At 48.1% G+C, this 24,415-nt stretch overlaps 1 protein-coding gene across 1 annotated transcript in view; it reads left to right on the top strand.

Annotated features, from left to right (window-relative positions):
- Positions 1-24,415, top strand: part of CLTCL1 (clathrin, heavy chain-like 1) — a 115,241-nt gene that overhangs the window by 78,335 nt on the left and 12,491 nt on the right. Inside the window, exons 20-27 of the mRNA XM_011986070.1 lie at positions 5,064-5,247; positions 6,442-6,634; positions 7,241-7,398; positions 13,006-13,170; positions 15,430-15,537; positions 18,579-18,746; positions 18,820-18,969; positions 23,919-24,050. Of these exons, the coding sequence (XP_011841460.1) occupies positions 5,064-5,247; positions 6,442-6,634; positions 7,241-7,398; positions 13,006-13,170; positions 15,430-15,537; positions 18,579-18,746; positions 18,820-18,969; positions 23,919-24,050 (1,258 nt within the window). The remainder of the gene's footprint in view (positions 1-5,063; positions 5,248-6,441; positions 6,635-7,240; positions 7,399-13,005; positions 13,171-15,429; positions 15,538-18,578; positions 18,747-18,819; positions 18,970-23,918; positions 24,051-24,415) is intronic.

The raw sequence follows: 24,415 nt of genomic DNA, 5'->3' as shown, positions 1-24,415 counted from the left end.
AGGTGGGAGTGCGTGCTTCCACATGGACCGGCACTGTAGAGGTGGGAGTGCGTGCTTCCACATGGACCGGCACTGTAGAGGTGGGAGTGCGTGCTGCTTTTGCATGGGCAGGCACCATAGAGGTAAGAGTGTGTGCTTCCGCATGAGCCAGCCACCTTGGGTTCCTCTCCACTTCAAAATTCACCATCAGAGATTCTGTGTCAGATTTTAATCTACTCACATCATAAGTGCAGCTATAAAGATTTAATTATGAGATCTATTTTGTAGGCCAGAAAGGCTATCAAGGGCTGTAGTATTATAGAGAGGAATTTGTGTGTGTGTTTTTAAACTTGGAGATGCTATATGATAATGGTATATGGAATGTGAAATTATATTTTAATGGAATCATAAACCCTGACTAATGACAGGATGCCAGGATTAAGGTGCCTGAGGTGGGTAGGATATTCTGTTTTGCTGTCTGATCAACCTCCTTTGATAGTTGTTAGCTTGTGGGTACTTCCAGGCACTTACAGGTGGCTGTGGCTCTGCTGTCTTCTTAAACACTTGCTTCTCCAACATGCAGGTAACCTCAAGTTTATGCTCTTCCTGTGACGATTTTACCAGACAGTTTTATGTGTAGGTAAAAATAGCCTTGGCTGGGCCTAGTGGCTCACGCCTGTAATCCCAGCACTTTGGGAGGCCAAGGCTGGTAGATCACTTGAGGTCAGGAGTTCGAGACCAGCCTGGCCAGCATGGGTGAAACCCTGTCTCTACTAAAAATAACAAAAATTTAGCCAGGCATGATGGCAGGTACCTGTAATCCCAGCTACTTGGGAGGCTGAGACAGGAGAATTGCTTGAGCCTGGGAGGTGGAGGTTGCAGTGAGCTGAGATGTTGCCACTACCCTCCAGCTGGGGTGACAGAGCGAGACTCCGCCTCAAAAAGAAAAAGAAAAAAAAAGCAAAATATATTATTTTTAGAGTATGTACTTGGAAGAATATATTTATGACCTAATAAATTCTTAAACCAGTCACAGAAACCATAAACCTTTAGTGAAAAACCAGTAAGACTGTATTAAACTTAAGCATTTTATCATAAAGAAGATGGACAAATGAGAAGCTACAAATGGGGAGAAGATATTTGCAACACAACCAACAAAAAATTAGTAGGGAAAAGATGTAATAAAAGAAAAACACAAGCAACCCAATGAGAAACCAAGCAGAGCACTTAAACAGACCCTCTGGTGAGAGGAAGGACAGCCTGTGAACCTAAGGCAAGAATTCAGCCTCATCAGCCACCAAGGAGGCACAGAGTGAGGCCATGGTGCACCATCTGATGCTTTGTTACTCCTGCCAGAGCAGCAGGAACCCCACTCTCCTAATCAGTGCTGATGAGGATGTTGAGCAGCTGGGTCTCTTATGTGCCCCTGCTGGGAATGCGCGTTACATTTGGAAAACAGTTTGGTGAAAAAAGATGCACACAGCCAGCAATTTCCTCTCTTCCTTATGAGCCCTAAAGGATCTCAGCTCATTTGTATGAGGGGATGTGTGCAGGGATACTCAAGGCAGCACCGTTTCCAATAGCAAAGCTCTAAGAGCGATCCAGATAACCATCAATAAGTAGGTTGTAGTACAGTTGTACAGTTGAATGCCAGATAGCCCTAGAAATGAACACTGTATGGATGACTGTTAGCACCATGGATGCATGGATGACTCTTAGCACCTAACTTTAAAATTCTTTTTTGTAAAAATCACCATACAGTAAAAATGACCTTCTGGAAGGGGATGGGGAATGCAGTGCTAGGAATTTTAACACATGTGTAGATTTGTAGAATCACCACAGTCGGGATACAAACAATTCCATCACCCTATAACATTCCCTTGTGCTAGCTACCCTGTATAGTATACATTCCCCCAAACCTGGCTACCACCGGCCACACTAGTTTTGCATTTTCAAGAAGGTCTTGTAAATGGAATCACGTGGGGTAGACTCCTTTGTGACAGGCTTCTTTCACCCAGCGTGATGATGCCTTTGAGATTCATCCAAGTTGGTGAGTGCATTAGCCTTACATTCTTTTTTATCACTGAATCTTATTCTGTTGTACAAATGTACCACAGTTTATCTCTTCACCCATCAAAGTATGTTTGGGTGGTTTTCAGTTTGAGGTGATTATGAATACATGTGCTGTGAACATTTGTGTCCAGATTTGTATTTAAACCTACCCAATCACATGGTATATGTACTGTTTAAGAAACTGCCTAACTATTGTTTTCCAAAAAGTCTGTGTCATTTTGCATTCCCACCAGCAATATGTGAGAGTTCCAGTTACTCTTCATCTTTACCAGCACTTGGTATATTGGTATTTTTTATCTTAGCCAGTCTCATAAATGTATAGCAGTATGCCATTGTGGTTTCAACTTGCATTGCCCTAATGGCTAATGATGATGAACAACTTTTTATGTGCTTAGTTACCATCCGTAGATCTTCTTTAGTGAAATGTCTCTTGAAATCTGTTGCCTGTTTTTCAATTGGGTTGTTTGGTTTTTTTGGTTGCGTTTTCAGAATTCTTTGTATATTCTGGATACAAGTCCTTTTTTGGATATGTGATTTCCATATTTTTTCACATTCTGTAGATTTTCTTTTATTTTCTTAATAGTGTCATTAACAGAACACAAGTTATAATTTTGATAAAGTCCAATTCATAAATTTTTCTTTTATGGATTGTGCTTTGGTGTTAAATCAAGAACTCTGTGAATACTCCTAGGTCACAGAGATTTTCTGTTATTTCCTTCTAAAAGTTTCATATTTTTTCATGTTATATTTAGATTCATTATCCAATAAAGTGTGAAGTTTAGGGTGAGATTCATCTTTTTGCATATGAATGTCCAGTTTATTCCAGCATTATTTGTTAAAAATGCTCTTTCTCCATGGAATTGCTTTTGCATCTCTGTCAAAAATCAATTGACCAGGTAGTGTAATTCTTCCACCTTTATTCCTTTTTTCTTTCTTTCTTTCTTTTTTTTAAATAGGGTCTCCCTCTGTCACCAAGGCTGGAGTACAGTGGCATGAACATGGTTCACTGCAGCCCCAACCTCCTAGGCTCAAGCAATCCTCCCATCTCAGCCTCCTGAGCAGCTGCAGGTGTGCACCACCAGACCTGGCTAATTTTTTTTTTTTTTGGTAGAGACAGGGTCTTGCCATATTGCGCAGGCTAGTCTCAAACCCTTAAGCTCAAGCAATCTTCCCACCTTGGCCTCCCAAAGTGCTGGGATTATAGGTGTCAGCCACTATGCCTGGGCTCAACTTTATTCTTTTCCAAAATTGTTTTAGCTATTCTAATTTCTCTGCCTATCTATATAAATTTCAGAATTAGCTTGTCTATATGTACAAGAAAATCTACTGGAACTGGAATTGCATGAAATCTGTGGACCAATTTAGGGAGAATTGATATCTTTACTATGTTGATTCTATGAAAGTGATATGTCTCCATTTATTTAGATCTTTGATTTTTTTCATCAACAATTTATAGTTTTTTGGCATATAGGTCATATGTAGATTTTATTAGATTTATACTTATTTCATATTTTTGGAAGTATTTTAAATAGATTTTTTTGTTTACAGTTGTTCATTGAAAAACATTGTCAGTATATAGAAATACAACTGATTTTTGTATGTTGACCTTGTATTCTACAACCTTGCTAAACTCATTACAGGATTTTTTTTTTTTTTTTTTTTTGGTAGATTTCTTGAGTTTTTTAATCAATCATGTTGGCTGCAAATTGGGACAGTTTTGTTTAGTTTAGTTTAGTTTTGTTTTGTTTTGTTTGAGACAGAGTCTTGCTCTGTCGCCCAGGCTGGGGTGCAGTGGCGTGATCTCGGCTCACTGCAAGCTCCGCCTCCCGGGTTCATGCCATTCTCCTGCCTCAACCTCCCGAGTAGCTGGGACTACAGGCGCCTGCTACCACGCCCGGCTAATTTTTTATGTTTTTAGTAGAGACGGGGTTTCACCATGTTAGCCGGGATGGTCTCGATCTCCTGACCTCGTGATCCGCCCGTCTCAGCCTCCCAAAATGCTGGGATTACAGGCCTGAGCCACCGGGAATAGTTTTGTTTCTTCCTAATCTGGTGCTACCTGTGCTTTCTTTGCGATTCATTATAGAAAAGAAACTTTTTGTTTCTCTTGTTGCCTAAATGCCTTAACCAGAACCTCCAGCACAGATAGAAGGGTTGAGAGTGGACATCCCTGTCTTGTTCCTGATCCTCGGGGAAAGGGTCCAGACCCTGTTACTTATGATGTTAGCAGTGGGCTTTTTGTCGATGTACTTTCTCAGATTGAGGAAGTTTCCTTCTATTTCTAGTTGATAGTTTTTCTCATTAATAGGTGTTAGATTTTATCAGATGCTTTTTCTGAATCATTCTATAATGATGTAGTATTTCTTTTTTAGATTCTTGATATGTGGTGTGTTACACTGATTTTTTTTCCACATTTTTGAATTATATAAAAATTTTGCAAAAATTCATCTACTATAATTAAAGCAAAGTAAAGTTCAAGAAATGCAAAGCAACCCAGTGTGGTGGCTCACACCTGTAATCCCAGCACTTTGAGAGGGCAAGGTGGGAGGATCACTTGAGGCCAGGAGTTTGAGACCAGCCTGGGCAACATAGCAAGACCCGCCTCAAAATTTTTTAAAAGTTAAAAAAAATGCAAAGCTGCCTATATTGCTTAGAAATACAGTAGATGTGATAAAGCTATAATGAATCACAAAGAAAGCACAGGTAGGAAAATAGGTACTTCTACAGCAGGAGCCAGAGGCTGGGCTCTGAAAAGACGCAGCAACCCTACCAGTGATTTGATTGGCACATTCTGATTCTCTTACCTGTGCTTTCCTAAGACTTTGCTATATTGTTTCTTTTTAGATCTCAACTACTTCACAAATACTCTGTTATATTTGCTTATCAGTTATGTATGTGTATATTAATTAGTTTTTTAAAAAACTGGGGGTGTGGGGATGCCTGACCTTCCGAAAAATGGTTTATGCAGCCTTCCTTCCTGGGATGCCATGCTGACCACCCTCTTTCCTCAGGAATCTGCAGAATCTGCTGATCCTGACTGCCATCAAAGCAGACCGCACACGGGTCATGGAGTACATCAGCCGCCTGGACAACTACGACGCACCGGACATTGCGAGCATCGCTGTCAGCAGTGCGCTGTATGAGGAGGCCTTCGCCGTCTTCCACAAGTTTGATATGAATGCTTCAGCAATCCAGGTGGGCTGCTGAGTACAAGCATGTTGGACCTAGCACCCTCTGCCACACCATGAGTGCGCCCTGCAAGCCCTTGTCCTCTCCAAGGGTGTCAGATGCTCTGGTTGTCTAGTGCATCTCTTTGTGCTCTTCTCTGCTCCTCACCAGCAACCCATCTTCCCAGCCTGCTGGCCCCTTGTCTTGATCTTCTCTGTGGGTGCTCCTTCCATTGGCTGTTAGTCTGCCCCTTCCCGATCACTCCCCTGGACTTGGGTACCGACCCAATGTCATCGGTCAGCCCTGGTGACACAAACGTTTGATTTTCAGAGGCACTCACACCTTACCCTCAATGACAGCCATTCCAGCCCTCTGCACCATGCTGCTCACCCTCATACTCCCCATTCCCCCATCTCCTCAGCAGGAGCTTTTCAGGATCCAAGGTCGGGTTCCCAGAGCAGGCCCTCCAGCCCTCCCTGCCTGCCCCTCCGCCTCCCCAAGAACTCTTCTTCTTTAAACTGCAGCCCTTTCTTCCCAGTCTATGAGCCTTTTCTGGTTTTATTTCCAAATCAGTTGTAAACCACAGGACATCTTCTGAACTGCTCTCCTACCAATTATCTTTATGTTCTTGCCTCTTCCTTTACCTTGTTTCTGTACCTGCTGTGAAACCCCCAATCCAGGAGCCCTTCTTTTGTGCCCCCTCATGGGCTCTGGCCTTGCTTTGAGACAGACCAGCTCATCATATTAGGGGGCGGCTGATGCTGCCACCACCTCCACTACTATATAGTGGTGGCCCTCACTGCTACGCAGTCTGCCAGGCTGCTCAGCAAGCCTGTTTCTGCCTGGTGAGCAATCTTATTCCCCACAGCAATTCTTGTGAACTGTTCTACAGTTTCTATGCTCTGTTGCACTGTCTTTCCTCCCAAGGTCAGGAGCAAGTCCCATGTCCTACACCCGGCCCAGAAAGCTTAAGCTGGATATCTCCATCTCTGTGCCTCTGTTGGAGTGTCTCTTCTTTGTTCGGCATCCGCCTTCTCATATAACGGCTCTTGTCTCTCCCCTCAACCTGTCCGTCTGAGAAATGCTTAGTACCTGATTGCTTCCAACAGAATTGAAATGGTCATGAAGCTTTAGGCAGAACAGGGAACCAAACAAAAATGTGTCTGTCTTTTGGAGCTGACTAGGTGTTGCAGAGAGTGGAAGTCCTCTCATAACCCCTAGGTCCTGATCGAGCACATTGGAAACCTGGACCGGGCGTATGAGTTTGCGGAGAGGTGCAGTGAGCCTGCGGTGTGGAGTCAGCTGGCCCAAGCCCAGCTCCAGAAAGACTTGGTGAAGGAAGCCATCGACTCCTATATCAGAGGGGACAACCCTTCCTCTTACCTGGAAGTTGTTCAGGCAGCCAGCAGGAGCAGTAAGTGAATCCCCCTCCCTGGGGCTCTGCGTCTCACTGATGCAAAACCTGGCTGAAGCAAGAAGTTGAAGAGATTCTCACAAATCTGTACGTATAATGTATCCAGAGATATCAGAGGGCACATCTACGTGAAAGTTTCCCACAGGAGTCTGAGATAAACGTTACTCTGTTATTGATACTGGCTCTTTAGTTGACTGTTGCCCTCCTTTATAAGATGAGGTCCTTTAAGCACACTAGATATCTCAGTATCGCCACTGTGGTAATTTTATAGTCAGTGACAGGCCCACAGATTCCCAGGGATCTTCTGGTGTTTCAAGTTGATTGTGGCACCCACCTCTCTGATGTCCAGAACAAGCATTCTGTCTCCTGGCAAAGTCTTTTCTCAGGGAGGCGGCCTGAGTGTGGCTCTGCCCCTCCCTTCCTTCTGAGCTACGGATCTGCTTAGTGAGCATAATCAAGACCTCCTAGACATTATCTGGAGTCTGAGTTCCCAGGGAGACCTAACGAGAGGGTAAATGTGTCTGGCTGAGGACAGAATGGGAGGAATTGAGCCCTTGTTTAAAATTATCAGCTCTGGTTTAACCTATCTTTGTTTTCTGTCCTTAGACAACTGGGAGGATCTAGTTAAATTTCTGCAGATGGCCAGGAAAAAGGGCCGTGAGTCCTATATAGAGACTGAACTTATATTTGCCTTGGCTAAAACCAGCCGTCTTTCTGAGCTAGAAGATTTTATTAATGGACCCAACAATGCCCACATCCAGCAGGTAGGCCACGCCCCCTGGACCTAAATCTGACTGGCAGTGCACAGCCCCCAGGGGGGCTCCTGAAGTCAGGAATTTGCAACCAATCTGGTCAACATGGCAAAACCCCGTCTCTAATAAAAATACCAAAATTATCCAGGCCTGGTGGCACATGCCTGTAGTCCCAGCTACTTGGAAGGCTGAGGCAGGAGAATCGCTTGAACCCAGGAGGTGGAGGTTGCAGTGAGCCGAGATAGCACCACTACACTCCAGCCTGGGTGACAAAGCGAGACTCCGTCTCAAAAAAAAAAAAAGAAAAAAAGAAAATTAATAGCTTCTGTCACCAATAATCAGATAACATAACGGGGAAGAAAACGTTCCTTTTTTAATAGGAATAAAGCCAAAACGTTTAAACCTTAACCGTAAATAAAACTTTTAAATAATTGTGGAGTCTGCCATGTAGATAAAATGTTACCCCTGGAAAATGTGATAAAGAGACATGAAGAGATAATGGAACGTATTATAACTCTATATTAATTACAAGTACACTCTTTTTGGAGGAATGCACACAATTTATTGAAATGAATAACAACGAAGTGGGCTGAGTGCAGTGGCTTATGCCTGTAATCCCAGCACTTTGGGAGGCTGAGGTGGGAGGATTGCTTGGGCATGGGAGTTCAAGACCAACCTGGGCAACACAATGAGACCCCCATCTCTAAACAGGGAAAAGAAAAAAAAAATAACAACAAAATGAACTTTGAGCTTTCTATTTCAAAATGAGTTCCAAGTAGTTGTTGGGGCTGGGCCCGGTGGGTCACACCTGTAATCCCAACTCTGGGAGATAGAGGTGGGAGGATCACTTGAGCCCAGAAGTTCAAGACCAGCCTGGACAACATAGTGAGACCCCCATCTCTACAAAAAACTAAAAAATATTAGCCAAGCGTGTGGCATGCACTTGTAGTCACAGCTACTTGGAAGGCTGAAGTGGGAAGATCACTTGAGCCCAGGAGGTCAAGGCTGCAGTGAGCTGTGATCGGGGCACTGCCCTCCAGCCTAGGCAACAGAGCGAGACCCTGTCTTTAAAATACAAACAAACAAGAAGAAAACAAAGGGGTGAAGGGCCTGTAATCCCAGCACTTTGGGAGGCCAAGGCAGGTGGCTCACTTGAGGTCAGGAGTTCAAGACCAGCCCAGGCAAAATGGAGGAACCCCTTCTCTACCAAAAATACAAAAATTAACTAGGCATTGTGGCACATCCTGTTGTCCCAGCTATTTGGGAGGCTGAGATGGGAGAATCACTGGAGCCTGGGGAAGTCAAGGCTGCAATGAGCTGTAATCATGCCACTGCACTCCAACCTGCGTGACAGAGTGAGAACCCTGTGTCAAAAAAAAAAAGGTTGGAAATTAGGTTAAAGTTTTGAAAGGTATTAAAAGTTCATCATGTAATTCTGTAACCAAGTAAAATTCCAGATGAAAGAATAAAAGGTAAAAATTGAGCTTTACTTAAAGTTTTTTTAATAGGTATTTGAATTTTTGCATGAGAAAGGAATTTTTAAGCATGTAAGCAGTGGAAGAAAGTATAAAGGAAAATATCAGTTCAGCTAATACATAAATATTTGAAATATACCTGTAGAGTTTTATTATTTCTAAACATGGACCTAGTAAGTCTAGATGTAAAAATCTATCCCAAGAAAGTAGAAAAGATCCACATAGCTTTATCTATAAATATTTAATCATTGCAGCATGATTATGCACATAAAAATTAAAAGCCAATGTCTGGCAAAAGGAAATAGTACTTTTGTTTTGTTTTGAAACAGGGTCTCCTCTGTCACCCAGGCTGGAGTGCAGTGGCACGATCTCAGCTGACTGCATCCTCAACCTCCTGAGCTCAAACCATCCTCCCACCTCAGCCTCCCTGAGCAGCTGGGACCACAGATGCACGCTACCACTCCCAGCTAATTTTTGTATTTGTGATAGAGATGGGGTTTCACCATGTTGCCCAGGCTGGTCTCGAACTCCTGTGCTCAAACCGTCTGCCTGCCTCAGCCTCCCAAAGTGCTGGGATTATAGGCATGAGCCACTGCGCCCGGCCAAAAAATAGTTAAATAACAACATCCATCAATGGAGTATAATACAAATGAGGACAGTGAACAACTCTGGGATTTGGAATTGGCAATATCATATTACTTTTCTTTTACTTGCCTGTGTTTGCAAAGTTTTTTTTTTTTTTTAATCAGTGATCGTGCAACTTTAGAAATTGCCCTTATAATCCAAAAAGTAGTTAAAATAATAGAAAACAAAGCCTTGCCCCCAATCCCCCTCTGGCTTAGTAACCGGATTCTCCTGAGTCAGAGGCACTGCGGGCCAGAGCAGAAGCTCCCTCATATAGGGCTGGCTGGGTGGGGCAGAGGTGCACCTGGCTCTTTACCTGTGTTCATAGTGGCCCCAGGCCTGGCAAGCTCTCTGCCTTCTGCTGTCCCCTGAGACAGGGGTCAGTGACCTTCAGCCTGGGGACCAGATCCAGCCCATCGCCTGGTTTGTATACATTTCCCACAGTCTGGCATCAGCTGACTGCACCTACATAATGTCATTTAACTCATTTTCTCTGTGTTTCCTGTAAATTGGCAGTAACAAGTCTTACATGGTTACCCCTTTGATAGAATACTTAATTTATGCATTCATCACCTTTTATTAAATATCAGCTGTGTGCCAGGGTAGGGGCTGTGGATGGAGCAGGGAAAATAGTAATCAGATTTCTGCCCCATGGATCATAAGCTTCTTAAAAATACTGTGGTCTTTTACATGGTGAGTATAAGGAGCTAAGTGAAGCGGGGCAGGGATAGGAAGTGTTGGAATGGTGTGGGTGTGACCGTGGACATTCTGGTTTTAGAAAGGGCCCCTGGGTAGGTGCTGAGTCTGTACACCTCCGGGGAGGAGCTCTTAGAACAAGACAGCAGGGCAAGTGCAAGGGTCCTGTGAGGAGCATTGTGGGGTGCAGGAGCCCATGGCTGGAACACAGCCATCCAGCGAGAGAGGCTTGGGGAGCGATAGGAGAGGCAGCTGTTGATCTGTGGGTCAGGACTTCAGGGGCCATCATGAGGACTCTGGCTTCTGCTCTGGGTGGGACTGGACATTTTGAGCAGAGGAGGAAAATGATCTGGTATAGGGGTCAGCAGAACCCCTCTGGCTGCTATGCTACAAACAGAGCAAAGGACAAGGGTAGAGCAGGGAGTGCGTAGAGGAGGATGGTGCAGTGATGTCACAAGGGGTAGCGACAGCAGATAAAGTGAGCAAGGCAAGTGCAAAGCGTAGTCAGCTTCTGGATGTGTGTTGAAGGCAGAGCCAACAGTGTGTGCTGCCAAGAGGGGTGTGAGAAGAGAAACAGTGAGGGTGGGTCAAGGTTGGGGGTGTGGGGGTCACACTCACCAATGTGGGGACAGTGTGTGAGGACTGCCTGGGGGCATCAGGACTCATTTGGACAAGTCAGACCTCTAGTAGATGCCATGTGAATCTGTCCCGCTGGAAGTAGGAGTTAGGTTTTAGAGGAGAAGCCCAGACTGGAGATGTGCATGGGCAGCCTCCAGGGACAGGCAGCACCCATAGCCGCCACCCGTGTAGGAGAGCATGGCAGTGGGGGTGTGGGGCTGGGGAGGGGATGGGCGAAAGAAACCAGAGCACCCCAAAGCCCCACAGCAGGGAGGTGGGGAGATGGAGAGTGGCCAGCGAGGTGGGAACAAAGCAGGCAGGGGTGTCCAGAAAACCATGTCTGCGTCTGTCTGGAAGAGCAGTGACCCTGGCAGAGGGGCTGGCAGAAGCCTGATTGAAGTGGATTGCAGAGAGAATAGGAAGACAGGGGATAGCTGTTATAGACACACAGATACTCCCTGAGAACTGTGCTCTGATGGGAAGCGTGGAAACAGGCTGACAGCCCCCAGGTAAGTTGAGGGTAGAGCAAGTTGGATTAGTTTTGTTTTATTTTATTTATTTTATTTTATTTTATTATTAGTATTTTTTATTTATTTTGAGGCAGAGTTTTGCTCTTATCTCCCAAGCTAGAGTGCAATGGTGCAATCTCAGCTCACTGCAACCTCTGCCTCCCAGGTTCAAGCCATTCTCCTGCCTCAGCCCCCCGAGTAGCTGGGATTACAGGTGCCCACCTTCACGTTCAGCTAAGTTTTCTATTTGTAGTAGAGACAAGGTTTCACCATATTGGCCAGGCTGATCTCGAACTCCTGACCTCAGGTGATCCACCTGCCTCAGCCTCTCAAAGTGCTGAGATTATAGGTGTGAGCCACCGTGCCTAGCCAGTTTTGTTTTATTTTAAACTCGAGAAAAGAACAGTGGTTCTTTAAGCTTGTCAGAGTGAATGAGTGCAGAAGGTGATGCTGATGCAGGGATTTGCTGAAACCCTGACATGGAGCATGTGGAGAGGGGGTCGGGGCATCCATGGAGCAGACCTTGGTGGCATAGGAAGGACATCCACAGACACTGTGCTGTGAAAGGCTCTCCTGGTTGTTTCTCAGGAAAAGGGAAGCCAAATACTCAGCTTGAGGAATCGTTAGAGCTTTGAGAGGAGAAGGAGATATGAAAGAATTGACATGAGAGATGCCATGGATAATGGCAGGTGGGGTGGTGCGGGAGGTGCCGTGGATGACGGAAGTAGGATAGGTAGTGTTGCCAGCGCATTTGATGTTAGCCTTTATGAATTTAGAGAGACCCATCAGCACTTTGGGGTTCTGCTGTCTGTGTTTAGCTCTGCATCCACAGGTAGGGAATGGGCAGAGAACTATCTCTGAGCAGGACTGAGAACAGTCAGGAGAGTCAAGGGTTCTGCTGTCTGTGTTTAGCTCTGCAGCCACAGGTAGGGAATGGGCAGAGAACTAGTTCTGAGCAGGACTGAGAACTATCAGGAGAATCAAAGGTGAGTGCCAGGAGCTGGGCAGCATGATCTGGGGCCACCAGCTGGGGCAAGTGTAGTGCAAGTTGGGTATTGGGAATACCGGTTGCAGGAATTCAGTCCGGTCACTGGACTGGTGGAGTTGAGGTGCTCAGGATGGTGAGCTGGGCGGTGCTAGGTAGAGAAGGTACTTGTGGCAGGTTCCCAGGGCTGGCAGCTCTCTTCTGAGGTGTAAGGTATGGCTATAGCAGTGACTTGTTCTTGTGAACAGAACAAGGTCCCCAGATCATAGGAAGTCAAGTAAATTGCCGGAGAAGGAGAAGGATTTGTAAATGGCATCAGGAACTAGGGCTGGTGAGTGATACCTGACACAAGATTGGTTGTCAACGGTTTTTATTGAGGAGGAAGGGGAACAGCTTGGAAGCAGCAAGGAGCACAGCTCCTCAGCCCAGGCCCAGTAGGATGCAAATGTAGTAGGTGACAGTCGGGGCCTGAGAGGTGCCAGAACACAGGGTTATGTAGGAGCAGGCAAGTAGAAGTGCCCCCTGAGGTGGAGGAGGGTGTCCAGGGACTGGAAAGCCAAGGCCAACTTCATCTGGTCACTGGTGCGATCAGAAAGATGCTTACCACCCTAGCAAACAGAATAATACCTCTGCCATCTAGGCACTTGAAAGCAACTCTGGAGAAATCTTCCCATTGAAGAGTGTCTCAGTCGAGCTACCCTATTACCCATAGGTTGGAGACCGCTGTTACGAGAAGGGAATGTACGAGGCTGCCAAGCTGCTCTATAGCAATGTTTCTAACTTTGCCCGCCTGGCTTCCACCTTGGTTCACCTCGGTGAGTATCAGGCAGCAGTGGACAACAGCCGCAAGGCCAGCAGCACCCGGACGTGGAAGGAGGTGAGCTGCGGGCAACTGCAGACAGCAGAGTGTGCTCTGGACAGGCATGCTCTCTGTGTTCTTTGTGTTCTGCTCGGTACTCTTCTGCCATATGGGATGAGCCTGGGTGCTGGTCTTTTGCCCAGGCAGGGGTCTGAACCCTTGGGATTCTCAGAGTCTCTAAGCTAGTGTTTGCAGTTGGAACAGAGGCCCCAGAGAATCCGATCTCTGACCAGTTGGCCCCCAGTGGCAGCCTCAATAGCATGGAATTATCAGTGTTATAAGTATTTTCATCACCCTTTTTAATCATGTCACCTTATTTGCATAATCATTGTAAATTTACATTATTGGTCCTTTGTGGCAAATTGATAAATTGTCTCGAGGCTCTCTGATAATATCAGAATCATCTTTAAGTAGAAAAAATTGTGAAAAAATATCCAAAACAGCATTGTTTAATGAAAGATTAAAATTAGCCTAAAGGTCCAATGTCAAGGCCTTTTTGTTTGTTTGTTTGTTTTGTTTTTGTTTTTGAGATGGAGTCTAGCTCTGTCGCCCAGGCTGGAGTGCAGTGGCGCCATCTCGGCTCACTGCAAGCTCTGCCTCCCAGGTTCACACTGTTCTCCTGCCTCAGCCTCCCGAGTAGCTGGGACTACAGGCACCCACCACCACGCCTGGCTAATTTTTTTGTATTTTTTAGTAGAGATGAGGTTTCTTGATCTCCTGACCTCATGATCCACCTGTCTTGGTGTCCCAAAGTGCTAGCTTTCAGGGGTGTGAGCCACCGTGCCTGGCTTTCTTTTTTTTTTTTTTTTTTTTTTTTTTTTGAGATGGAGTCTTGCTCTGTTGCCTACGCTGGAGTGCAGTGGTGTGATCTCAGCTTACTGCAACGTCTGTCTCCCGAGTTCAAGCGATTCTCCTTCCTCAGCCTCCTGAGTAGCTGGGATTACAGGCACATGCCACCAAGCCCAGCTAATTTTTGTTATTTTTAGTAGAAACAGTGTTTCACCATGTTGGCTAGGCTGGTCTCGAACTCCTGACCTCAAGTTGTCCGCCCGCCTCGGCCTCCCAAAGTGCTGGTATTACAGGCATGAGCCACCGCGCCCGGCCAAGGCCTTTGTTAATGTATGCATTACAACTCTACCCTGTTGTTTAAGATGAATAGGCAGAGTTGCAGGAAAATATGTTGCCAATATTATGCGAGGAATATGTCATCATGCAGAATGTATGATGTGATTCCACTGTGCATATATGAGAGATTTGTCAGGGGGCTGGTGTACGTATCACACATAGGAAACAGTGGGCCAAAGATTGTATCTCAAGTTAATGACACTGGCTTATGTGATTATTTTTGTTTATCTTCATGTTCTGCTTTCTCTACCTTGGGAACATGTGCTGTGTATAGAAGGTGGGAGAAGCAGGGAAACTGCACGGCACACCCAGCTCTGTGGTGCAGGGTTAGTCCTGTCAGTTCTCTCAGGAAGCACAGCTGAAGGGCCTCTCTGCACAGGAGAATTCTGTACTTCTCAAGGCTTGTTATCATTAAGTATACATACTGTACAGTACAGAAAACAAAAATAGTCTAAAAAATTATTAAAGCAGACCGGGCACAGTGGCTCACGCCTATAATCCCAGCACTTTGGGAGGCCGAGGCAGGCACACAAGGTCAGGAGATCAAGACCATCCTGACTAACATGGTGAAACCCCGTCTCTACTAAAAATACAGAAATTAGCCGGGTGTGGTGATGGGCACCTGTAGCCCCAGCTACTCGGGAGCCTGAGGCAGGAGACTGGTGTGAACCCAGGAGGCAGAGGTTGCAGTGAGCCAAGATCGTGCCACTGCACTCCAGCCTGAGTGACAGAGCGAGACTCCATCTCAAAAAAAAAAAATTATTAAAGCAAACTCCCCTGTGAAAACAACACTCAGATGAGATGCACTCCGATGGTCATTATTTTTTAGCCTTCCTTTTCAAACCCCAAACCTGGAATTCCAGTATGACTTTCCCGCCACCTGAACAAAACTCAGGGCCTAAGAAGTAATGCACGAACTTTCTTCTTTCTGTGGTCTCAAGCACCTCCTTGGCCTGCTGCAGATTATAAATGTCATATTTTTTCCTCCCAGTCTTGTACAGTTCATCCTGGAGTTAGCTACTTGTTCAGAATCCAACTTAAAACACTCCACTGGCTGGTATTTCTGCATTTGCAACTGTGTCCCTTGTAAGTCAGCTGCTGTGGTGCTGTGTCCTGTCTTGGGGACCCTCACGCTTGCCCTCCATCCCCTAGGTGTGCTTTGCCTGCGTGGATGGACAGGAGTTCCACCTCGCACAGCTGTGTGGTCTTCACATCGTCATTCATGCAGATGAGCTGGAGGAGCTGATGTGCTATTACCAGGTGACCAGATGATCTCTGCTGGTAATGCAGATGACAAGTGATGCCTAAATACTCCACACAGAGGCACGGTCATCCCCTTAGCATGTGACCGTCACAGTGCTGCATCTGCAGATTTGAAGCATGGCCCCAAGGGGAGAATTCATGTGTTAGACGGTCATTTATAAACTAAATTCAGTTGCCTTTTTAGCGATCCTTGACCTCATGGCTGGCTGGAATTTTGTGTTTTTAAAGTTCTCTCCCTCCTTTTGTGTTATTGGGCCTTCAGAAACTCAGTCAGTGGCTTGCATGCCGGGAACAACCCTTGGAGGGTTGCTGAGAATACTGGGCTGGTGTTGACAGAGCTCCGGTCCATAGCCTAGTTCCCCAGTGTGTAGCCCCAGGAGTCTGTTTATCAATTGCCATAGGGACAAAGCACGGGCAAGAGAGGGAACCCCACATGGACCCTTTGGAAGGGCGGGGCCCTGTGTGTTCATGCTGTAGGTGGGCTCTCCCGAGTGGTTGGTAGACAGTGATTTGTGTGTTTAGGGACCTGGGCTTCCACTTGTGGGATTCCTAGAGCTGCATGACACTGCAGGTATGGTTAGTCAAGGCAGATGAAGATGGGATGTGACTCTGCTCAGCAGTGTTACCATAGCCATGGAACTTGAGCCTCAAACCCCTCACTACATGAGACGTCGTCTGGAGGGGCTCGCACCAGCGCCAGAGTGTCTAGATATCAGGCTGGGTGTGATGGCTTTTCAATGAGAAATGCTTTCCCACCCCTAGAGAGGCGCCTGAGAAATGAACTGGAAAGCCAACAGGGAGGGTAATCAACCAGTACAGGGCTGACAAAAGAACAATTTAGTCAGCAAATATTTGAGTACCTACTATGTGCTGGGCATTATTCTCAATAATTGTATCAGTGAACAAAACAGAAAAGCCTCTATTTAATTGAATTGGCATTCAGCAAGGTTGGCAGGCAAGCAACAAACCTAGTGAATAATTGTATAGTGTGTTTGAAGGTGATGAGTTATAGAGGAAAATGGAGCCGGTTTGAGGGCATGGAAGTGCCTGGATGGAGTTTCATGAAGGGGCAGTCAAGGTAGCAGCAATTGATGGGGTGACATTTGAGCAAAGACCTGAAGAAATAGAAGGATTTGGTCATGAGGACATTTGAGGGAAGGGTCAGTGGCCAGGCAAAGTCCTGAGGCAGGAGTGTGCTGTGTGTTCAAGGAAGGGGCTGGAACCAGAGATGGGGCAGGGAGGCTGATGGAGGGCCAGATCTCAGGCCGTTAGGAAGGCCACGGGCTGTACTTGGAATGGATGCAGGGCTGACCTGATGGGGTAAAAGGATCATGGTGGCTCATGTGCTGAGACCACATACTTGAGAAGTAGGGACAGGAGCCAGGAGAGCAGCTAGAGGCTGTTGCAGTGGTCTAGGCGAGAAGGGACAGTGACTCTGACTAGGGTGGTGGTGACAGGGTGAGAGGTGATCAGGCTATCAGGACTGGGTATGTGCTTTAAATAAGCAGCCACCCTGATATGCTAATGCACTGATGTGGAGTGAGAGAGAAAAGCCCGGGAGAACTCCTTTTGGTTTTGGCTTGAACAACTAGAAATACGGAGTTATCACCAGTGGATGAGGGGAAGACTGAAGGTGCAGCGTGGGAGGGAAGGACAGGAATTACTTTTTGGACACGTGGTGCTAAGTCTTGAGCTGCCCGCTGCATGTTCAGGTGGGAGCATTAGGTAGGCAGCTGGAGACAGATCTGGAGCTCCACAGAGGAGGAGCCTAGCTAGAGCAGTGAACCCGGAGTTGCTGACATACAAGTGATCCATATCTATCTGTTTGCCTGCAGTCCCCTGGGGATGAGTGTAGGTGAAAAGACCAGACTGCCCAACAGGGATGGGCTGAGGAGGAGAGCAGGAGCAGCCAGTACAGTGGGAAGAAAACCCAGAGAGTGTGCTGGCTTCTGGATGCACTGGGGAAGAGGGAGCGGTCAGCAGGGCCAGGGGGATGCTCGTGACCTGAAGCTTGGGGGAGACTCAGCCTGATGCTGGCTGGAGAGAACAGGGAGAGGAATGGGAATGGTTGTTGTGAGGAGTCTTTGCTGCAAAGGGAAGTAGAAAAAAATGGGATGGTAACTAGCAGGCACATTGGGTCGAGAGGAGGTGTTTAGGACAGGAGGATAAGTGGGATGCTTGCTGAACCCAGCTGTGGAGAGCGAAGATAAGGCAGAAGAGAAATGAGGAGTCACTGGAGCAGTGGCCTTGGTAGGCAAGCAGGTGGGATGGAGCTACAGGCTGGGCAGATTCCAGACAGGAGCACAGGCGGCGTGTCTGTAGCTGATTGGGGGGTGCAGATGCTGCTGGCAGACAAGTATGCCACTGGGAAATGAGGTTGGTCTGAGAGTGGAGGGGGCACAGAAGGTGTCCTCCTTAGGAAAACAAGAGGCGTGAGGTGATCCTCTAGGTTGGGCCCTCCCAGGGCTGTGGTGGTTAGAGTAAAGGGAAAGGGTCACATGGCTGGGTGTTTCTCCAGGGTTTCTGCATGCTGAGCAGGCTGTAACCAGACATCTGGTCTTGTCCAAGGAGCATGTCAGAGGGGTGTAGGGCTGAATGCAAGGGGCTGGCCATCATAATTAGGGACACAGTGAAACAACAGCCACATGGCATCGTGAGTGGAGTTGAAGGCTTGTTGGAGCCAGGATCTCAGTAATGAGCTGTGGCAAGGGATTAAAACAAATCATTCCCAGACCCTGTTACCACCCACTTCCTACTTTTTTTCTAATTCTTTTCATAAAATTGGCAATACTAATTTGCACTTACTAAACTTGAAAATTGTAGTGCAGTGTGCCACTGGTAATTGTCAGATGATCCAATAAGTTGCTAAGTAAATGGCATGATCTGTAGCACAGTATGTACACACGTTTTCTTCACACGTGCCTCCTCGGGATCATTCCCAGTCACCAGCACGGTCCCTGCGGCGTGGGCATGGGCTGGAGGGTGGCTGCCGGAAGCATGCAATCGCGCTGCCCCACGTGTGGCTGTTGGTCTGCTAGGATCGCGGCTACTTTGAGGAGCTGATCTCAATGTTGGAGGCGGCCCTGGGCCTGGATCGGGCCCACATGGGCATGTTCACAGAGCTGGCCATCCTCTACTCCAAATTCAAGCCACAGAAGATGCTGGAGCACCTGGAGCTTTTCTGGTCCCGTGTCAACATCCCAAAGGTACTGTGTGCTCCTGACAGTCTGGCAGCCGTGGCCACGTGCGGCACAAGCCGACCCTGGCCTCCTTGTCCAGGTTCTGAGGGCTGCAGAGCAGGCACACCTGTGGGCTGAGCTGGTGTTCCTCTACGACAAGTACGAGGAATACGACAATGCTGTGCTCACCATGATGAGCCACCCCACTGAAGCCTGGAAGGAGGGTCAGTTCAAGGACATCATTACCAAGGTAAGAGGGGATACAGAGCACCGGCTCCTGCCAGCCTCTGCCAGGCCCTATTCTGGGTGCGGGGAATGGGCAGGTGGGAGTGGAATGAGTGCCAGCATGCCCCGATGCTGTGTGTGCGTTCACTTGTTTGAGTCCACTACCCTCTGGGCAGATCGTGGTAATTCCATCTTTGAAGGGAACTGACACTTAAGAAGGGCAGGTGACCCGTCTAACGATGCACAGCTGAGCTGTGGGCAGGGTCAGGCCAGCATGCAGCGGTGTCCCTATGGCCCTGTGACCCTGCCTGCCCCTCCCACCACATCACGCCCTCGTGGCCAGACCTCAGTTTGCTCTTCCTTCTGCCCTGTCAGCCCAGGGCTCCCACCCCCACTTCCTGTGGTGGTTTTTCACCATCGGACCATTTTTTTTTTTTTTTTGAGACGGAGTCTCGCTCTGTTGCCCAGGCTGGAGTGCAGTGGCCAGATCTCAGCTCAGTGCAAGCTCCGCCTCCCAGGTTAAAGTCATTCTCCTGCCTCAGCCTCCCGAGTAGCTGGGACTACAGGCGCCCGCCACCTCACCTGGCTAGTTTTTTGTTTGTATTTTTTAGTAGAGACGGGGTTTCACCATGTTAGCCAGGATGGTCTCGATCTCCTGACCTCGTGATCCACCTGTCTTGGCCTCCCAAAGTGCTGGGATTACAGGCTTGAGCCACCGCGCCCGGCCCCATTTTTTTTTTTTAATTCATGTCTCTCCCCAGTACCAGCGGCCTTACCTGTCTGGGAGTGGGCCTCCATCCTGTAGCCTCACTGGGCTAAACCGGGACCCAAGTTCCTCTGCCAGCAGCCACAGTGTTGGGTGGTGTCGGGTTTGGGTGCTATGGTCAAATGAGCCCTTGTTATTTTATTTCCTGGTCTCTTAGAGAGTTCAGCGTTAGGACTCACCCTTCTCCAGCTCTGTATGTGAGTTTGGTGAAGGGGCTGGAATTCTTTATCCTCAGCCCCCCATCCCTTTGCATTGGGTATCTGCACTTTGTGCCATGGTCCTTGGGTAACTAACTGGTCACAGTCCACTATGACTGGAGTGGTACAGCAGTGAGCTGTGGCCTCGCTCATGCACCTTCTTTTCCGCATGCAGCTACTGAGGGTGGGCGTGAGCGGCAGATGGGCTGCCGGGTGAGGCCTTCAGCCTCTGCCTTTCCTGGGAACTATTTGAAGGACCTCAGTGTTGAACACCAGGCCACATACCTGAACTTCTTGTTGGAGGACATCCATGTTACTGGGCATGGTGGTACATGAAGGTGGGGGCCTTTGATGGGGCGTCCCACCCTGAGCAGAGTCTGCAGGTTGCTGGAGGGAGTGCCGCCAGGCCATGCCTTACTGTGGCCTGGCACACATGGCTGGTGCCTTGTAGATTTGTCTGTGTGCTGGAAAATCCATACTTGATCATTCCTGTGTGTACTTTATTCACATTTTAACTCCTCTGATATAAGGGTGTTTTTAAAAATTGTTGAGCCGTGGTGGAAGTGGCCATGCTTTTGTTTCTTAGTGACATATAAAATAATAGCAGGACAGCTGAGACTCGCTGTGTGGGAGAGCAGCGTCTCTCATCTGGTGCCTGCAGGGCTGATGGCAGAGTCCAGTTCCTTGTGTGACTCATGATGCTTCTACTACAACCTGCTGTGTAGGAGACAGACACTGTCAGCTCAGGTGTGAAGGGGGCAGGAGGATACTCGCCAGTGCAGGGGCCCAATCAGATGGATGACATCCAATCTATATTTGGGGGCATACGATAGCAGGAATCCACTTAGCCATAGGGCTGGGCCAGCAGCAACCTGAGCAGGGGTGCTTGCTAACTCAGACAGGGGGGCACCCCAGCTCAGCCGTTTGCTGTCTCTGTCCATGTGGGTTAGGGGTGTCACCGCTGTGAACCTCGTTATCCCATTGATACAATGGGCATCATGTTTCCCCCTGACCAAGTGGTCCATGGCAGGTGCCTGGCATCCAGTGGGCACTTCTTTCAGGTCGTGCAGCACAGCACGCCAGCCAGCTACCCTGGAGCTTGTGATGGAATCTGAGCTTCAGTTTTCTCTTCTTTTGTTTTATTATTATTATTTTTTGAAACAGTGTCTTGCTGTGTCACTCAGGCTGGAGTGCAGTGGCGCCATCTCTGCTCACTGCAACCTCCACCTCCCAGATTCAAGTGATTCTTCTGCCTCAGCCTCCCAAGTAGCTGGGATTACAGGTGCTCGCCACCACTCCCAGCTAATTTTTGTATTTTTAACAGAGACAGGGTTTTGCCATGTTGGCCAGGCTGGTCTCAAACTCTTGACCTCAGGTGATCCTGAGAGGTGAAGCCAGCTGGACTTCCTGGGTTGAGTGGGGACTTGGAGACTTTTTGTGCCTAGCTAAATGACTGTAAGTACACCAATCAGCACTCTGTGTCTAGCTAAAGGATTGTAAATGCAGCAATCGGCACTCTGTAAAATTGCACCAACCAGCACTCTGTGTCTAGCTAAAGGATTGTAAACACACCAATCAGCACTCTGTAAAAACGCACCAATCAGCGCTCTGTAAAATGGACCAGTCAGCACTCTGTAAAGTGGACCAATCAGCAGGATGTGGGCAGGGCCAAATAAGAGAATAAACCTGGCCGCCGGAGGCCACAGGCAACTGAGCTCGAGTGCCTTTGGGGTGTGTGGAAGCTTTGTTCTTTTGCTCTTCATAATAAATCTTGCTGCTGCTCACTCTTTTGGTCTACACTACCTTTAAGAGCTGTAACACTCACTGCAAAGGTCTGGGGCTTCACTTCTGAAGTCAGCGAGACCACAAACCCACCGGAAGGGAGAAACTCTGGACACATCTGAGCATCTGAAGGAACAAACTCCAGACACACCATCTTTAAGACCTGTAACACTCACCGTGAGGGTCCATGCCTTTATTCTTGAAGTCAGTGAGACCAAGAACCCACCAGAAGGAATAAATTCTGGACACAATCTGCCCGCCTCAGCCTCCCAAAGTGCTGGGATTACAGGCATGAACCACCACGCCCAGCCTTCCGTTTTCTCTTCTATGAAACAGGGATACTACCATGTCTTCTGGGGCACTGGCTGTCCTTGCTGACCGTGCTAGTGGGCACAGGCCTGCCAGAAAGGGCCAAGAAAGCACATGATACCGGGTGTCCTGCAAGGGAAGCTAGGACTGCTGGTGCCCCACTTCAAGTCTGCCCACTCACATGGTGCCCTGCAGGAGCCTCAGTGAAATAGGCTTGTCCTTGGATGGTTCATCTCCTTCATGGGAAGCCCGAGGAGCCTTGTGGTTGGCGGGGAACCAGGTGGGGCTTTGAGGAGGTGATTTGCCACAGAAGATGAACTTGAGTCCCTACCCTCCACCTCAGCCCCACATCACATCCTGACTGCCCTCTGCTTTTTCAGTGTCTAGTTGAGATCCCCCCTGACCTAGCCCTGCTGCTACTGAGTAAAGGGCCAAGCTGGAAGGCTGCCAGGTCCTACAGCTCCAATACGAGTGGACCCACAATGGCCTGTGGTGGAGTCTGGGGGCCCACCAGTGCCGTAGGTGGAGACTTGTGATGGGGCCAGGTCACCATTCTGCTCTGCATCCATGGTGGCAGGTACTGGGGACCTTGCTTCCTGTCTGGGTCAGAATCTTTGGTGACAGTGAGTGCTCTAGCACAAAAGGGAAAGAGAAGGAGAAAGAAGATACTCTGAAGTGATAAGCCATAGAGGGGTCATTAGAACCCTTTTAGTCAGTAGACCCCATCGGGCCCCACATTTTTGCCAGGTCACCCAAACCCAGCAGTGCTGGAGGCTCCAATGGTGACCACCCTGGGCTCCCAGCATGGCTTTAGCTCCAGCTGTGCCCTGTGCACACCCCAGGACCCCCCCACACTCATGCGGACACATTCATCACCACTGACTTAGTTCATGCCCATCTGGCTTACATGCTCCCTGAACAGAGCTGTGTCCAGGCCCTGGACATCGATGCCACAGTCATCAGGCCACCAAATGACATAGCTGGGGCCGGGCGTGGTGGCTCACGCCTATAATCTCAGCACTTTGGGAGGCCGAGGCGGGCAGATCACGAGGTCAGGAGATCAAGACCATCCTGGCTAATATGGTGAAACCCCGTCTCTACTAAAAATACAAAAATTAGCCGGGCGTGGTGGCGGGTGCCTGTAGTCCCAGCTAATCGGGAGACTGAGGCAGGAGAATGGTGTGAACCCAGGAGGCGAAGCTTGCAGTGAGCCAAGATCGTGCCACTGCACTCCAGCCTGGGTGACAGAGCGAGACTCTGTCTCAAAAAAAACAAAAAACCAAAAAAAGATGACATCGCCCAGCAAGAGAATGGTGGCAAACCAGTGGGGAAAGTGCTGAGAGACACAGCAGCCTGGCTAGATCTCGAGACCCAGGAGCACAGGCACAGGGTCCACCCAGAGTGGTCCACTCACTGCATGGGCTGACCTTCGGGTCTCACCCAGGGTCTGAGCACCACAGTGTTTCAGCTCAGAAGCTTTGGGGATGTCACAGGATGTGCTGTCCAGTTGGTTATGGCTCAGGCTGAGGCTTCAAAGGAAGGCTGGGGTAATCTTGCTTGGGTGGAAGCATACTGTGTTGTTCAGTTTTGCTGTTGGGCTTCATTCTGGCTGATTACACTTCATTCATTCATTCAGCAGATACTGGTTGAGTGTGGACCCTGCATCAGATACTGGTGTGGTTGCTGGGTTGAGGCAGGAAACCCTGAGACTAGCCTCTTAAGAAAAATGGTCGGTGTGTCAGTGCTGGGAGACAAAATACCTCAGGGATGGGAGGAGGCACCTTCACGGGCCATTGAGTCTTATAGAGGGTAGTCGTGGCAGGCTTCAGTAGTAAAGTGCCATTTGAGCAAAAACTGGAAGGAGCCCTGGGGTATCTGGAGACAGGGACAGGAACTGACCCTCAGGTTTGCTCCCCGCAGGTTGCCAACGTTGAGCTCTGTTACAGAGCCCTGCAGTTCTATTTGGATTACAAACCACTGCTCATCAATGACTTGCTGCTGGTGCTGTCACCCCGGCTGGACCACACCCGGACAGTCAGTTTCTTTTCAAAGGTGAGTCAGCGAAAACCCCAGGTAGAAGAGTGTACTGGGCTAGCTCTAACAAAGTCATCTGAATGATAGCACCTTGATAAAGAGCTTTTGAAATGACCCACAGCTAACTTGAAGATTCACCAGTGTATCAAACTGTTTTAGATTTCAGACACAGGAATACCTCCCATATCATGCTTCACTTTATTGTGCTTCTCAAATTCTGTGTTTTTTAAAAGATTAGAGGTTTGTGGCCGAGTGTGGTGGCTCATGCCTGTAATCCCAGCACTTTGGGAGGCCGAGGTGGGCAGATCATGAGGTCAGGAGATCGAGACCATCCTGGCTAACACGGTGAAACCCCGTCTCTACTAAAACTACAAAAATTAGCC

This window comes from Mandrillus leucophaeus, unplaced genomic scaffold, assembly GCF_000951045.1.
Source record: "Mandrillus leucophaeus isolate KB7577 unplaced genomic scaffold, Mleu.le_1.0 Scaffold291, whole genome shotgun sequence".
Classification (NCBI taxonomy): domain Eukaryota; kingdom Metazoa; phylum Chordata; class Mammalia; order Primates; family Cercopithecidae; genus Mandrillus; species Mandrillus leucophaeus.
This window is presented reverse-complemented; position numbering and strand designations above follow the sequence as displayed.